Source organism: Phalacrocorax carbo, chromosome 2, assembly GCF_963921805.1.
Source record: "Phalacrocorax carbo chromosome 2, bPhaCar2.1, whole genome shotgun sequence".
In the NCBI taxonomy this organism is placed as follows: Eukaryota; Metazoa; Chordata; class Aves; order Suliformes; family Phalacrocoracidae; genus Phalacrocorax; species Phalacrocorax carbo.
Window position 1 is genome coordinate 25,275,909 of NC_087514.1, and position 17,240 is coordinate 25,293,148.

The following is a 17,240-nucleotide window of genomic DNA, read 5'->3' on the forward strand; positions in this document are numbered from 1 at the left end:
TAGAAAATAAGCAGAAATAATCAGTGGCATTAATATGTCAAAAGAAACATCTGGTTAGAATTATATTCATTTAGCTGGGGTGCAGGTACTCAAAACTGGACAGAGTATTCCAGATGTGGTCTAAGTAGTACATAATATCACTATCTCCAATCTACTGATTCCAGTTAACACAGCCCAAAATACTGTTGGCATCCTTTTCTGCTGGGGCCTATGGCTGGCTAATGTCCAGCTTGGTAGGACCCCATATCCACAGAGTTGCTCTCTAGACAAGCAGGTGCTTCCTACCCAGGTGCAGCACTTCACATTTTTCCTTGTTGAACATCCTCAGGACCCTGTTGGCCCATTTCTCCAGCTGGATTATGTCCCTCTGGACAGCACCCCTGATCTGGACTGTATCAACTTCTCCCCTCCCCATTCAAGTTTGGTGTCATCTGGGAATCTGATATGAGTGACATTCTGTAGCCTCCTCCAGGTTATTTATAAAGATGCTAAACAGGACAGCTCTAAGTACAGAGTCCTGTGACACCTCCCTTGTTACAAGCCTCCAGGTAGAGTATGACTCACTAACCACTACCTTTGAGCCTGACCAGTTTTTCAACCATCTTAACTTGGATACAATAATACTGTGAGAGACAATGCTGAAAGCATTACTAAAGTCATCATAAAAGATGTTCAATGCTCTCCCCTCACCCACAAAACTAGTCATTTTACCATAAGCAAAACAGCCTGTTTACTATGTTATCATCATGTTAGACATGATGTATTCTTGGTAACAAAAAATAGAACAAGCTGGTCACAGTCATTAAGAACTACCTTATTAGAATATATAGCAGAATACAGATGACTGGAGTATGAAAAAAAGCCCTTTGCCTCCACTTGGCAATAGTAAAGCTTCCAATGGTATGGCAGGCCCAGCCACAGGCACCACACTTCACAATAAGAGAGACAAATAAAAGAGGTGTAAACCAAAGCAGCGTTGCTGGCTACAAAGGAACACTGCTTTCCAGGAGAAACCAGGATCAATTAGACTGAACAGTGGGAAGGACCATATTACAGCATCTACTAAACTGAAGATTGTTGCCTAGAGAGAAATGAAGAATTCTCTTCATTATTATTATGGACAGTACAAGTGATAAAGGCAAAAAACTATACCTGTAAAGATTAAAACCAATTTCTAATGAGAAAAACACTGTAACACTAAATGTCAGGAGAGCTGAACAATCTTCATGCCCGGAGCCTAAACAAACATCTGCCAAAACCAAACACAGCTGACTTGATCATGTTGAATCAACAGAGTAGACTGGTTTTTAAGACATTCATTTAAAAAGTTACACTTAAAAATGGCTTAGCAATCACTTTCAGAATTTTAGGGAAGTGATATAAAAAATATGATTTCTTCACAGAAAATTTCTTCTCAGATACACTCCAAAAACCCAGTTAAACTGTAAACAGAGGCATAGATGTTAAGCCATCAGAACCTGGAGTAAACAGAAACTACTTAGTTCCCATTTCACTAGACCACTCCAAGATTTTTTTAATATATTAAGCTATTTAAGATATTCACTACTAAAAAAATATACTTATGTAAAAATGCATAAGTGAAGCAAGCTTTCTTCATAATAGCTTACCAATAGGAGTGAACAAAGAACGCTCTTTCCAGGGCCTGCCCACCAGGGTTACACCCCAGTCCTTTCCATTTCCATTAGCATCTCCAGTGTCCTGGCCCCAAGCTGATGTCTCAGCCTTCCTCTTTCCAGCTGCAGTTGAGGGAACAGACGTCCATTTCTCCTCCCCCACACCAATCTGCGAGGAGATTTTTACAGACTTCTCATTCCAGCTTCCTCCATTTACAGTATGGCTTTCACTCAATCCTGGAGAAACTAAAATACAACCATAATGAAAACATTATATAAAGTAAGAGCTAGAGGAAGAATTAAAATATTACTTATGTGCACTTAACAATAGAAAAGAAGAGCACAAATGTTCAGCAACTTTGCTACACCAATGTGATATAGAAGAACTGCTGCTCTGTCTCAGATGATTTTCCAGTTCAGATAATATGCACCATCTGTCTACTATCTTGAAGAGTGAGGAAAAAACAGCACCAAATTGCACTCTCCTTCCTGTGTCCCTTTCTTTATAGTGCTGATATCTTGGTGAACCAGTGCCTCTAGACAAAAAAAAAAGAAAGGGTGGGGGCACTTCCAGCATTGCCTCTCTTACAGAGTACGGTGATGAACTGCAGAAAGCCCAATGCACTAAATGGAGAAATACTTCTGTTTCATAACTGCATCAGCAGTTCTCTAGTCAGGAAATTATTGAAGACATGACCAAGAATTAGAAAGTGCTTCCCAGACACTACACAGAATTTGCAGAGAGCACAGCTACCATTTTGACTAGAAAGTCCATCAAAGTTGGAGGAAAAAAAAATCATGGTAACACTCAAAATAATGTGTAAGCAATATATTCTACATTACATTACGGTAAAAGACCATAAGTCTATCTGTAACAGTCTACCCTGCTGAGGAACTACCAGTCATAGCAAGTTTATGTCTACTGGCTCCTCTCACAGTATTACATTGAGACAAAGATCATTATAAAACTTTTGTAAAAATAATTTTTAATTTATGCCCCTATAAAACAAAGTCTAATGGTCACCTGGCACACCCAGCCTGACCTACTGTGTATCATAGTTTTTTCTCAAAGGGTTCTGTATATCAAATCCTCTCTCTTTATATATGCAATGTAAATAACAAAAACTTCTCATTTAGAAATGATTAATAAATACCTGCATACTACAAGCATAACACTTAAACAGTTGGCCAAAACCTGATGCACGAGTAAGTCAATATCATATGCCAACAAAAACTATAGACCAAATATTTCATTCCTCAAACGAGCTCATAGCTCAGGCAGCACAAACATACCGCATTCAAGGTGGCCTCATCAGCAAGAAATTGATTAGGTGATATATGTCTAGATTTTCTTAGGCAAGTCATTTCCAAACACAGACATCTGTAAGGTCACCATTACTGTACCTAAAAACACTGCCCTTTGTCTACACAACTCCACAGCACTAACATTGTTCAAGTCAGTCAACGTCCTCTAAGGGTAAGAGGACATCTTAGGGGAAGGCAACCACAAAAATAGCAAAGAGACAGAAACCAAACTGCAGCTGATGAAAAAACTCTTTTGCAACCTTGCAAAAAGACAGCTGAAGTCCTGAAGCAGGAGCTTAGTTATTCTGTGTTTATCGTACTACTCTCCTGTCACAAACATATGCCTTCTATATGATCAGCAAGTTTTCATGAATCACAGAAAACAAGATTGGAAGTGATCTCTGGAAGTCACCTAGTTCTATAAAGGCCGATAGTTCAAAGCATCTCTGGGCAATTTTATGAAGAGCTTTTTTCCTCATGGCCAGTGAGAATTTCCCTTACTGGAACTTGATTATTGCCTCCTGTCTTCCCATTATGCATCTCTGAACGATACACGCTCCTTCCTCCTGTGCTATGGTCCAGGAAGTTTGCGTGTGAAGTAAAGCTCTCAAGAACTAGCAGGAAGTGATTCACTTTCTGGACCTGCGTGCTTTTAAAAACTAATTTGTTGACTTGCTTAACTGCACTGACTACTTTCATTAAAGCAACACTGCTAATGTTTATTATGAGTAAGAAACAACCATCTCGATTTCATTATGCCAAACTAATTCACTTTAAGTATTACTATAGCAGCATCTTTTAATTAGCAAACTGCTAAGATTCACTAGTCAGTCACAGTCTAAAAATAGCCAAATATTTGAACAACTGCATGTATGACATGTCATGTATATTTTATATTTATAAATGTATGTTTATATTTATGTACCTTCAAAATGAATATATTTGAAGTATGCCTCTCAAAGGAGTATGTAAAGAATTGATTATTTCTTGTGTATACAATCTGAAACAAGTGCAAACTTCACAATAATCAGGGCTGGTATCTTTGAGCTCTTTGCCTTTAGCTGTATTAAGTTTTTCTTTGAGCAAATAATCAATTCATTAACACAAAAAAGTGAGTAAGTTTGAAAAGCTAGCATAAATAATTTTGAAGTGGAGCTTGAAAATAAAATTTACTGTTCTCCAAGCAACAATTTGTGTAATAGGTAATCTGGCTGAAAATTCTAGATATTGAATCCTTATTCTACATGTAACAGAGACTGTTTTCAACCTGTTGAGAAGTAACTGCAACTTAGAAGCATAATATTTGCATAGACAAAAAAAACCAGCTGCATAATACACTTCCCTACCAGCAACCACACAAAATCCTGCACTGATAATTTGTGTTTTCACTTCTGTAAAACACTTCTAGTTAGTTAGGATGCCTAGTAATGAAAGCCTTTTACCTTGTGGAATTGATGACTCCCCCTTTGCAGGTTTAGAGCTGTTAACTTGTGCATTCAGAGGCACATCACCTGATCAAGAAGAGGAAACAGAACTAGAGTAAGTTTTTTTCAAAATAGCAATACCTGCAAAGGTCTTCAGAAAGCATATCCATCACTGATATTTTGAGAAAAAAAATAGCAATACTTTGAACTAAATTAGGACTTTTCCAGAAAACTTAAGAATGAAATTAAAATTATCTTTTAAAAATTATTTATTTTGCGGATAGATTGAACTCAAAACTGATTTAGGGCCTATAAAGCAAGTAACAGCACATTTCAAAGAATTCTAGCTAGTTTCCCCAAGAATGGCGAGAAGATATCTAAAACAGAGGCTGTAATTTTCAAGCAAAGGGCAGTTCTAAGTAGTTCAGAAATATATAGCTATTTTTAACTTTTACCTTACAATGAAAATACTAGATACATCTGAATTCTTTTCAGATTAGTCTGATACAAGGTGATACATAAGAACATACGATGCATAAAGTACTCCTGGCTAGCCACAGAATATGTGGACAATTGGAATTACCATTTCTTGAAGCTGTTTGTGTGTAAATGGACAATAAAAACAGGAAACAGGAAACAATTGATCTAGTCCTCAATGACAAGATCCATACCCTCCGTCAAGATGCAAGCAACTATCAATAAAAACACCAGGTAAGGCATGCAAATTTCAAGAAATTTTTTCAAGGTACCAGACTGTTGCTAGGCTCAGTCTTTCTGTTAATTTGCTAGAACACCAAGTTTCATCTAATTAAGACACCAAATGTATCAGGAGGTTATAAGTAAATTAGAAAGCTAAACTGTATGTCTTCAGATCCTTTAGGCTTGTTAGACCATTTCTCAGTTGCAGCCAAATATGAATTCCTGTGCCTACACATGGTTTAAACCGGCCCATGCAACTATTCTTCCTGAAACAGTAGCAGTCATAGAAGCAAAAGCCTACATTTCCTTATTGAATCCTTATCTATAGCAATTAATTACTAAATCTCGGCCAGATGTGCCCCACCAATATGAACAGCTTTAGTACAGGTACTACTAGATCTTTGTTGGAAAAAATGTCTACACGTTAAGCAGTGAATGATCTGTAAAGAGAACTCATGGGCAAAACCTTCCCACAAGAAAGTGTTCAAAAAGCTAAGGAGTTGGTGCTGCCTGCAGCAGTGCTGACTGTGCCTTTGAAGTTTCCAGAAACATCAAGGGCAGCGTCAGCAGAGCACAAGTGAAGGAGTGGGGAGATATCCCTATGCAGCTGCGTAGCTACTGACAGAGCACCAGTGTGGAGGCCAGTGTCTCAGCCACTTACTCCAGAACTTTCTCTCCTAAGCTTGCCCAAAAGCATGGCTCATAAAAGGTGGAGTTTTGCACAATGAAAAGTACCTTTACACAGCTTGAAATAATTTCCTCAAGAGTTACACCTCCAAATATACCTGCCATACATCCAAAACAGTAATTATTTAAGTGTCCAAGTGAAGTTATGTTTCTAGAACACATTCACAGACCTATCAACCATCATACCTTTATTTTTTCTGAGACCAACCGGAAGTGATGGTGTAGGTATCAGCTGTTCAACGGATACAGTAACTGTATTTTCCACTCCTTGGAGATTTGATTCTCCTGAGCCACCATCGGTCAGCACCTTGTCTCGCTTACGCTGCTGTCGCTTCTCTCTGTTACTGATTTTAGTTTCCCAGGTTCCTAAAACATCCCCCAAATGAAAACATCACTAAATAAGTCAGAGGGCAAAAAGGAAGGGTTTTAGCTTATCTCATAGCAAGCCGAAGTCAAGTACAGATTCAGTTTCAAAAAACCAAAAAAAACCCCCAACAAACCAACAAACCAAAACTCAAGACAGTCAACTTCAACATTAGTTTGAACACATGAACAACTGGCCAAAGGTAAGTTTTTCTGGATGCAATGTGATAATACTTTGCTTCACAGAGCAAAACAGGACAACGAGGGTGCTACTATTAATGACTTTTCAGTTTTTGTAAGTTTAACTTAAAAAAAAAAATCAGTTGAAGTTATCAAATGCTGGTGTTTCAAACATCAGATTTCCAGATAGAATAATTTTGTAATAACTCCATAGTCACATAGTTTCTTATGTTTCTTTATGAAGCACAAATAAGTAAATCGTGAACAGCATTTAAGCCCGAATACGTCTAATTGCATTTTTGTGTGTTTGTGTTCAGTACCTTCATCAACTTCCTTCCCATCTAGACGTGACATATCCTGAACTGTTTTAGCATCTCCCTTTGATTTCTTTTTTTTCTTTGCCTAGAATAAAAATAAAACATTATCTTAATAATTACTTAGTGATCACTTGTCACAGTGATTTACAATTCTCCCTCCTCCCTGCCCCCCCCCCCCAAAATGCAGGAGTAAATTTGAAACAGATTTTCCTGAACAGCCCTCTGTACGGACAGTCCCTTAAAAGGAGTATGGAACAATACTTATTCCTAAACATAAGTGAAGGCTATTGAAGTCACATGAAAGACTTGCGCAGTACATAAATGGCAGGTGGGGGGAACGATTACTTATGCTACAGATCACAAAGCCTGGTGGAAGAAGCTATGCTGATGGCATCACAGTCACAGAGGAGTAATGAACTGGTTGGCAGGCAGATCCCACTCTGGCAAAATTTGTTTTGTGCAGAAGCAAGTATGAAGTTATACATGGAGAAATAAATAATGCCAGTGACTCCTTTAAAAAGAAATGGGTAAGAGAATTCCAGCTTGGAAAATGAATTTATAACAGGGACTGTGGTCAGAGTCCATTAAATAGATACACAGGTTCTTTTTCCAAGGTTTCACCAGTTATGGCTTCTTGGCTATACAAGCAGAGATAAACGAAAAAGAACAGAGGTGACTACTTCTGCAAGCAGTTTTGGTGCAACAGGTAGCAATATAAAGTGTTAAAAAGATAATATTGAAGAAAAAAGAGATGATAAATGATCCAAGATATTAGCAGAAAGTATACTGCAGAAAGCCTTGGAGTTTAATATTTTGGTAAGATGAAGTGATGGCAAATTGACTTGACTACCTTCTTAGAAAGAAGATATAGTACTGAAAAGCTTTTCAGTCTAGTGAAGAAAGGTGTAAGAGTTACCAGATAAATCTGAACAAAAAAAAACCCAACAGACTTTTTAAAGAAAGATGGTTATCCCCTCAAATGTTATAAGGGGAACTATTCACTGATTCACTGTCTCTGGAATACTTAAATAAGGATATTCTAAGAATGCTGGAATACATGCTTCTGCTAGAGTAAGACTAATAATTGCCAGCTTTATTATCAATTTGAATCCCAGTTCAACCTATATGATTTTTCTAGTCTTAGATGTTTAAGAAGAGTATAACAATCTCTCTAAAATTCAGAATTGATAACAGCTAAATTATCACCACACCTGCAGCAGATATCCTATGGGCCCACAATGGCATGCAGTTCACATGCCTTTGAGTTAGCATGCCCGAGAAGTATCATGTAGCTTCAATATAGGTATGGAAAGCAGCATAGCTTGTTAGTGCAGCACCAGAGACAATAAAAATTTCATTGCTTATACACAATGCTGTGCCAACACACCTATAACACTTAAGGAACTGACCTGAACAGTTAACTCATGGTTTACTGCACTAGGGGACCAACAATACAGATGCACCCAAACTGAATTATCTCGCACTTGCTCAGTAGACTACCTTTAAACATAGCAGCTATCCGACTTCTGAATAGTCTCCAAAAGAGAAGGGCCAATTTCAAAAGCAACCTGAGAAGAATTCATTCTAAGAATATGAACAAGCTAAACTATTTGCCAGAGCAAATGAATTTAATTTAATTAATTAAATGTAATTCTTTCTAAGGAAAGAATTAGAAAGGAAAGTGAAAAACAGCATGAAACCAGTAACAAATTGCTGCTTGGAGATCAAGCAGAGGAAAGGTTAGTAAGTTTGTATCTCTGTCTCCCATTTTCAGCTACATTGAGATTAGAAGTTGAGGTCTTAGAACCTCCCACCCACAAAGCTGTAACTACCCAACTGTCCTCCAGCACTAAGAGAACACCTGAAATGGCTTCAGATGTCTCCCAGGCAGCAGTTTAAGATGACTGCTCGCCCAAGTTATAACTCCAGTTTCCTAAATAAATAGCTCCTACAGAGCTATTGACATCAAATTTTACACTTCTTGTTAAAATATCAAAGTTGAACAGTTTAAAAAATATGTTCATTACTAACAAACTGTTTTTAAAAAGATCAAGAATTCAAATCCTGAAAATATATTTACTTTCCTAACCTAAGTTACTAGAACTTGATCTGAGAAACCAAAACCATGATTAGGTATCCAATTTACTCACCACCTGCCAAACTTAGTGGTGTAACAGCCACTATCTCTGTAACTGACTAAAACAGCAAGAGATGTTAAAGGTTACTGAGCAAGCTAGCAGATCATTTTGCAGAAGCCTATTCATTCAAAGTGTCACCTTCTGCAACACAGAAAGCTTACAGTATTGGCTCCACCACTAGCCAAAGAGCACATGAGAAACTCAGCAGGCCTGCCAAAATTTTTGAAGTCTCTAAGATGCACTGTCTCCCATGCAAGAACAATAGAAAAGTAAACCTTTCTTCCTCATCCCTAATGGTCTGTTTATTTCTAGTACTAAAGACAAGGCAGTTGCATGCTTGCAAACACAACAGGCAATGAAGTTTTAACATTATGCAATCTCATCCACAGAGTCACTTCTTTGATACAGTTCTTTACACTAAGAACTAAAAAAAAAGTCCTGTACTGGGCAAGTCACTAAAATAGAAAAAAGGGAAGAAACTATTCAAACTGTCAAGAGAATCATAAACGCCACCAACCGCCACAATCCATACATTACCCAAAGCTTCCCCTCCCCCAAAGGCAGAACAAGAGAACACAACTTAAATGACCATCCTGAAAAGACATCCATGAAATTCACAACCCTGAAACAGCCAATACAGAAACACAACAGGAACATGATTTTCATCGAAAGCATATACTCAAGCACAGAAAAAATATCATACCCTTCAGGTCACAGATTATATATATATTCATAGATCTACACACATGCATATTCTACTTAAATCCCACGCATTGACTTAGACCACCCATCCCAAGCTATACAAAGACATACACAGGACTTCTTACAACCTTCTTAGCAGGTTTAGAATGTTACAGATGCAGCATATGCCCTGAGAGGCTTAACCAAATAATTAGATGCCTGTAAAGTTACCTGTAGTTTAAAGAAATTTCTTAGGTATGCATTTAATTGAAGGGTAACAATCAACTCCTGAGGCAACCACACTTTGCCCAGGGTTCCCCAAAGTGATACAAAAACCTTATCAGTTGAATAAGCATCCATATCCATAGTGGTACCAATTTCCTGGAACTACAGCTTCAGCTTAACGTTTTAAACTTCACATCACTGAATTGCAGTTTTAAGGTAAAGCTCAAGTTTAGCATTTTAACACCTTACCTACTTGGAAACCTGCTTGAGATAAAGTGAAAGTTAACAAGAAAAATACAGTTATTCCTTCAGGATCAAATTTTATTATGTTCTTGAAAAAACTCACGAAAGTAAATCTGATGTGTGACACATGGAGAAGAGAAATAAGTGTGCAGCATGAAATTTTAAGGCAAAGCCATTTCACACAAGTCTGTATTTGCCAATGCTAAAAACATTTAGAGCCCTATAGCCAGCTAACAGGATACAGTCTTTTAGCCAATGTACTAACTGCAAAAGCAGTTATTATAGAATAGACAAGTAAGTTAATTAAAGCTTGAATGAGCTAAATAAATTACAATATCAACTACTGGTTTATTTTTCCAATACTCCTCAGTATAGTTATAACAAGTGTATTTTATTGAAGAAAATCAATCAGAAATCCATGACAGTAGGAAAATTTCATGCACAATGTTAGCAAAAGAACCAAATCAAAAATTATCACAAAAGGCCTATCATAAATATACCCATGTTGCCTGTAAATGATAGCATATATGACAAGGCTAGAAGATATTAGTCCTCACAATGCAAAAAAATAACATTGTCATTAGTACAGTTACCTTTTAAATAAAACTACAGAGGAAGTTTTAAAAAGCTGTTTTTATTGTAGCTGTTAAATTGCATAATAAAAAGCTCACACCAGACTTCAAAGCCCATATTTGTCATTAAGAAATTAAGAACTCTAATCAGCAATGGATACATCTGATGAAAGAAATAAGCAGGCAAATGGTCTTAATCCTTTGGATAGCAGTTTTCCTTTGGATAGCAATTTTTTAGACCATTTTCAAGCCACTTAACAATACTATCATGTTGCATCTCCAAAGAAGCCAACAAAGGTGAAACACAAACTTAATTTCTGTAGGCTTAATGTTTTCACAGGGCAAACAGGGATATTGGTGTTTAGCAGGGAGTGGAGAGGGGAATTTGCTTGATGCAAACATTCTGTGATAAGGCATGACCTCAGAAGTTAATACTACTTTAGCTCTTTCCCACACCAAATTAGTTTAATACTCTTCATAGTAAGAAATATGCCTCTTCGATCAGTAAGTAACAGGATTTCAAATCACAAATAGAGTTATTAGACATTGAAATAATGGCACTAAACTTTGACATTGTCATTTCATATCCGTAACTGACCTTTTCATTCTTCTTTTCTGTGTCCATAGGCTGCTTTATATTTTCTTTACGGACAGGTTGTATTACTTCATCCTCAGATACATCAAGGAAAGACCGTCCGTTAGGCTGTGTAAACAAGAAGTGTGAATAATAAAAAATCTGGAGAAAGCAGATGAAGCAAAGCTCAAATTACATTATTAATGAAATGCAACTATTTGTTGACTGAAAAACGCTGAAATAAAGCAGACAGAATCCTGGACTGGCACTCAAAATATCTACTGCAATTCTGTATTTACCATAGAAATGAGAAAGGAAAGAAAACACAAGTATCTTCATTTCATCTCAGTCCTACTCAACACAGGAATTACTTATCAAAAGGTAAATTTCTGAAAGCTACCAGCATTCTGAAGAGCTACAGTTCTCTGTAGCTGTTCTGAAAACTGATTCAGAACATGGTTGTACGTGCCATAAATTATCTAATTAAATGAACACATTTACACTTTGTAGCAGTTCAGCAACAGGCTGAATTTTTAAAATCAGTTCTACCTTGACCAAATTTCTGCAATTTATACGTATGCATATCCCTCACAGCTCATTTCCTTCAGAAGTTAAATTTCATAGTAGAACAGAAATTAGAAGTCAAACACTAAGCATGACTAAGCATGACCTCCCACTGTTCTTTTCAGACAGACTTGATTATAGTCATTACGTTAGTCTACCATTTCCCCCTCAAATAATAAAGGAAAGAAAATTAGCACGTATTATTTAACACATGAAGTTAAAACTCTGGACAGCCATTAAATTAGCCTTCATCATCCTCTTTGACAGCAATGGCATACATCTTAGCCTATATATTCCCTATGCAAAAATGTAATAATTTTTAAAGTAATGTTTACTGTTAACAAAAAGCTGTGACTGAAGTTACTGTGCTTAACTGCAGAAAAGATGAAAATAGGCAAAGCATATTACTGCTAGCCATTAATTTCACTGAGCGAAAAACAATTGTCAAGAGTAGTAATTGATAAGAGTCCACACAAATTTCACATTGATTCACATTCATAATGATTCAGATAATTTAGGCTGAAAATTAAGATATTAAGTATAATTACTTCATAGTTGCTTTAATTTCTCTAATTTCTTTTAAAATAAAGTTCAGTTATTATCTTTAGTTATTTTTGTTGTTAAAAAAACAAAAGCTATTTTAACTCTTCATCACATGAACCTGATTCTTTGAAGTTAAACAAAGGCCACACGACAACTTAGCATGACCTATTCCTTCAAATATCAGATCTGATCCTCCATGTAACTGGTACAGGTATTTAAGTCTTGCCATGTTATATTATGCTTACAAATCACCCTTGGCATGCATTCACCAGGGCATAACATAGCACTGCTTACTGTAGTTAGCCAGCATGTCAACTTCTTATTTTGTAACTATTAATAGAAATTAAAAGATCAGGTCACCTAACCCTTCTTTTCCTGCAACAACCAGCTTTAAACTAGACTTTTCATATCTCAGATGCAGTACATTTCTCTCAGCGTTCTGACAATGAAGTTTATTTTACAGATCTGTGTCTCAAAATTCTCTCTGGAGCTCTTCTCAATGAAGTTCATAGTACTTGATTCCACAGGGACACCAACGACCTGATATTCAATCTTGAAAACAAGCCGTTGCCAAAAAATCAGTTTTCGAACCCCTCTATTTTATCCAGATTCTGCACAGCCATGTTATTAGTGGTGTGATGTCTTTCAATCCATGTTAGTACCTGTGATGTTTAAGATCTTAAGCTGGAGAAAGAACCTCTATTTCTAAGTTATTTAGCAGTAGAGTTAGATAACAGATTTGCTGCATCTGGTATTGGACTTGTGCCAAAAATGTTTACAGCCAGCTAACTTTAATTCTGTACCTTCTTTGCTCCTTTGCTATTACATATATACCTTAAATTGAAAACCACTTTCTTAATCCCTCTCAAAGATTCAATACATAAAAGTTTTAACCTTTAATTTAAAAGAATCCAGCTGTTTCTCTGAAGTAATAAACTAATTCATCTCCATTAAGAACCTTCTGGAAAAATTAATCCACACGATTGTATAAAATGCTGTCTGATCATCTGATCATGTAAACAACAACCACTAAAATATGTTTAAAAACTTGTAATTGATACATTTCTCTCTGAATGTATTGCTGAACTGTAATAGCCTCCTTTTCAGTGGAAGCTTTCCACATTTATTTTCTGCCCACAGATGAATCATAGAATTTTAACCAAAATTCATATGACCATTTTTGGATATACCAAAGATAGTAACAGAAGCGGGAAAAAAAATGGTTTTCTGTAGTATTAAGAAATGTTTCTTTTAAAAGAAAACTACAGCCATGAAGACTAACTTTAAAACTTTATGGTAATATATTAAACATCCACTGACAATATTAATTCATTCAAATTGTGTAATTTATTATTTGCCATCTTTTCTTCCTCATCCTAAAAGCTATAGGGAAGACGCAACAAGGCAGAAACAGTGCTGTCAATAACACTACTGATTTCTGAATGCATTTCTTGCCTGCTGATCTTAAAATCCCAATATTTAAATAAATCTTTTTCACACACAGTCATTTGAGGGCATTAAGATAATCCAAAAGTAGAGTAAAGGTTTTGTTGAGACTGTTCAAATGAAAAATATTGTTCTTTGAATAAGGTACAGCGCAATGGATAACTCATTTCCACACTTCAAATGGCAGTAATGAAATCGTTATCATTTGAGTCTTACAAGGCCATATCAGCCAAAGTCCCTAGTTGCTCATGATAAAGATATGCCTACTTACAATACCTTTGGCCAATGAAAGAATCTGTTTACCAATACTATTTTCTGTAAACTTCTCTTAAGAAAGGAACCAAGCAATTTTCTCTTTGAACACTGGAGCATCCTACAGCCCTACTTCTCCTGCAATCTGACACTTAACAAAACCAACATGTGAGTATCACTGAAAGTATGAAAAAGTCTTTCTGCAGTCTATTTCTAAGTGCAGTAAGCATAAAACAGTCATAGCCTGAAAAGTTCTTTCGAGCAGACCAAGTAGGAAGCTCTTTCAAATGAATGCAAATGCTTTTACTGAAGTGTGTAGCATTTACTGTCCAGGTGTACTTCAAACAATAGGAAGTACACAGTCAATTTGGTATTTTCTGCGTCTACAAACAGATGGTATGAACAGCTTTCTAAAGCTGTAGCAGAGTACAGAAGACGTTACTCAAGTTTCTATGGTGTTTTGCAGATTGTCCAGAAACCATGTAAGAACAGTTTCACCTTTCTCTGCTGTGGGTTTAAAAAGTAAAAGAGGCACCGCAGTTATTCAGAAGGGAAAGGAATTAAAATTAAAGATCAAAAGATTTTTTTTAAAGAAAAGAAAAATCTTAAAAGGGGCTGAAAAACTCTGTGACAGGAGACAAAGAACTCTGCCCCTGGCAGGAGTAAAGAAAAGAGGCTTCAGCTTTACTGCACAGAATCTAAAGCAGGGATACCATGCTATTACCTTGCTCCAAGCAGGTGGAGAAAGCCAGAACTGGCTCTGTAAACTATAGTGTTAACAAATGCTAAACCATTTCAGCTTTTTTTCCCCCCCTCAGTCTGCCCATAGCAAATAAATAAACCAAATCTTATAGTTGCTACTGCATCCAGTCAACACAGTGCTATTCAACTAAACTTATTTTACTAAAAACATCAAGTAAGTTGTACCCTAGTTATATAGGAACTGTATAAAGCCACACGCAAGAAATAAAGCAATAATATTCTTCCTCAGAAAGGGTACAGTGAAGAACATTTCCAATCCTGGCTGATGAGAGTTATACATCGTCTGCCATACAATGAACTCAGTAATTCTGTATTAAAGTAACCTCACAGCTTTTAATTAGACATCTGTAGCATGCTCTTTAATCCTTCAGACCAGTTGCTTTAAGCTTTCTGAAATGCCCGCAATGGAAATCTAGACCTTGGCATAGCAAACCCTGTAGTAAATCTACCGATAATAAGCTTACTCTTTTCCCCTCACAGACCTCGGTATTAGCATCAGAGTGTACAAAAACACAAGATGAAAATGACTCGGCAGCAATTGGCAAGAGTTTTTGTTGCATCTTTACATTTCCAATGTTATTTTGAGAATTTTTCATGTGAAAGTTGGAAAATATTGGGACATGCTAATACAGATCTCTATGAACTTATCTTGGAAAATGAGTGTGAGGCAGGCCTATTAAACTTTGCCACTGGTATAAACTTATTTGCACTACAGTTAATGATTCAGATTGTGCATTTTCTTTTTGGAAAAGGAGGGCTTTTTTTTTTTTACCTCTGCATGGAAATAATGAACATAAAGTACAATAAAAATAACTTTACAAATCTTAACAATACAGAATGACAGCTTGACAGCTTAAAAACTATTATATTCTTTCGATAAATATTTGTTCTTACATAGCCTTATTTTGTGCCTGAGTAAACCAAGCTTGAAACAGTGCAAGTATTTATATTCACCAAAAATGTCAGTTAAGTTTCATATAAAATGAATACAAAGTCAATGAAGCCCTGCACAACAGAACATTGTCAAGTTAACAGTGTAACTACCTCTTCATTCTGTCTTTTGCTGAGGCATTTTTTAATGTCTTCAATGATGACTTGCAAGAGTTTATGCTTTGTTTTTATGCTGGAGTTTAAAGAAAATAAAAGCAGCAAAATCTAAATTATTTCTAGGATTAGTCTTTGTTTTCAAGAAGGCATAACAAATCTGCTAAATCTTGAAGGATTTGCTGTCCGAGATGACAAATAAATTTGCATCTTTCACGCGCCTTCTCCAAAATGGAGACCTAGCTACACTGGAAAGATTCTGAATCACAATGCTTCCTCTTCTTGGTGCTCAGCATTCAGTCTCTTGCAACTTCCAGAATCAACTTCAGTAGTTCACTGCTCAAAGACAGGTTGATGCCATATGTAGATTTTTTTTGTTTTCTTTGAAAATATTCTAGCCTTAACTCCTCATTAGAAAAGCCCACCAAACAAACTTCAAGTCTTAATACTGCCACAGACTCAAATGAAGGTACAAACCCATTTTCTCTCCCTTTTCTGGTCATTAGGTAAACGATTCAGATTTTATAGAGCAAGATATAATTAAAAGACAGTTGTAACAGGCAGGGGACATCTGCTGCACTTTTATTCCTATAATCTATTTGGACATAAATAGGATTACAAACATACTAACAATATAAACGCTATAGAAGCAATCCCTCCAAGCCCCAAAACTATGATAACTGGAAGCTTCAGAAGGGCAGTTGATCATTTCTGCTCTCTACTAATTCTCACAAAGCGCACGCATACTGTCAAAGATGAGAGGTTCCCACAACACGTACTGAGGATTAAAAAAAAAAAGAGACAGGAATGATCTGTTTTTAAGGGGCTGCTAAGACAGATTTCCTTATTAAAGGAGATGATCCTTACTGTAACAACTAAATCAGACGTATTCCTACTGAGGCAAGCTCACCACAAGATTGACGTTAACTTGTTCTGTCAAAAAGACACAGCAAAATGCCTTACTCAAGTTTGAATCATCACAGTATTTGTGGGGCTTACAATGCTGCTTCCATTAGTTAATACCTGCCTGGACTGCAACTCCTGGCTTGAAATTATAAGCCATACTAAGGTCTACTACTGGTTCCTAACCCTGCAAGCATGTGATGAAGAATAATAAAAAGTTAATGCTTTCATATAACTCTTGTTTCCATTAAAAAGCTTCTAAAAAGAAACGAGCATTTTCCTCATCATCCAGGACTATTAAGGTGTAATTTATGTGCCTGCGCCCTGCTCCTCCGGGTTTTCAAAGCAACGGAGTAACCCAGACAAGACGAGACAGCTCCAGAGCAGGCAGCCAGGACCCCCCATCCGTTCCACAAGCACATATCGCCCAGGTGAAGCCCACGGCGGCTCACGGGGACCTCTATGGCCTCCAGACCCTGCGGTCGGCGCTCCCTCTCCCCACCGGTGCCCGTCTGACCGGCGGGCGTTTCACCGAGCAGGGGGCACCGAGGACAAGGTCTGGGGTGAAGCAGCCGCACCGGGTGCCGCCGGCCAGAGGCGACCTGCCCCCCGCCTCTGCCTTGCCGGGCGGGACTCGCCGTGCCCGGCCGGGCGCCACCGCGAACCCCGCCGCCCTCCCGCTCC

The 17,240-nt window shown here is 37.1% G+C and overlaps 1 protein-coding gene across 1 annotated transcript in view; it reads right to left on the reverse strand.

Annotated features, from left to right (window-relative positions):
* The window catches only part of MTDH (metadherin), a 33,573-nt gene that overhangs the window by 15,459 nt on the left and 874 nt on the right, over positions 1–17,240 (reverse strand). The window contains exons 2-6 of the mRNA XM_064442349.1: positions 11,067–11,171; positions 6,613–6,694; positions 5,936–6,115; positions 4,382–4,450; positions 1,629–1,880 (exon numbers count right to left, since the gene is read on the reverse strand). Coding sequence (XP_064298419.1) covers positions 1,629–1,880; positions 4,382–4,450; positions 5,936–6,115; positions 6,613–6,694; positions 11,067–11,171 — 688 coding nt within the window. The remainder of the gene's footprint in view (positions 1–1,628; positions 1,881–4,381; positions 4,451–5,935; positions 6,116–6,612; positions 6,695–11,066; positions 11,172–17,240) is intronic.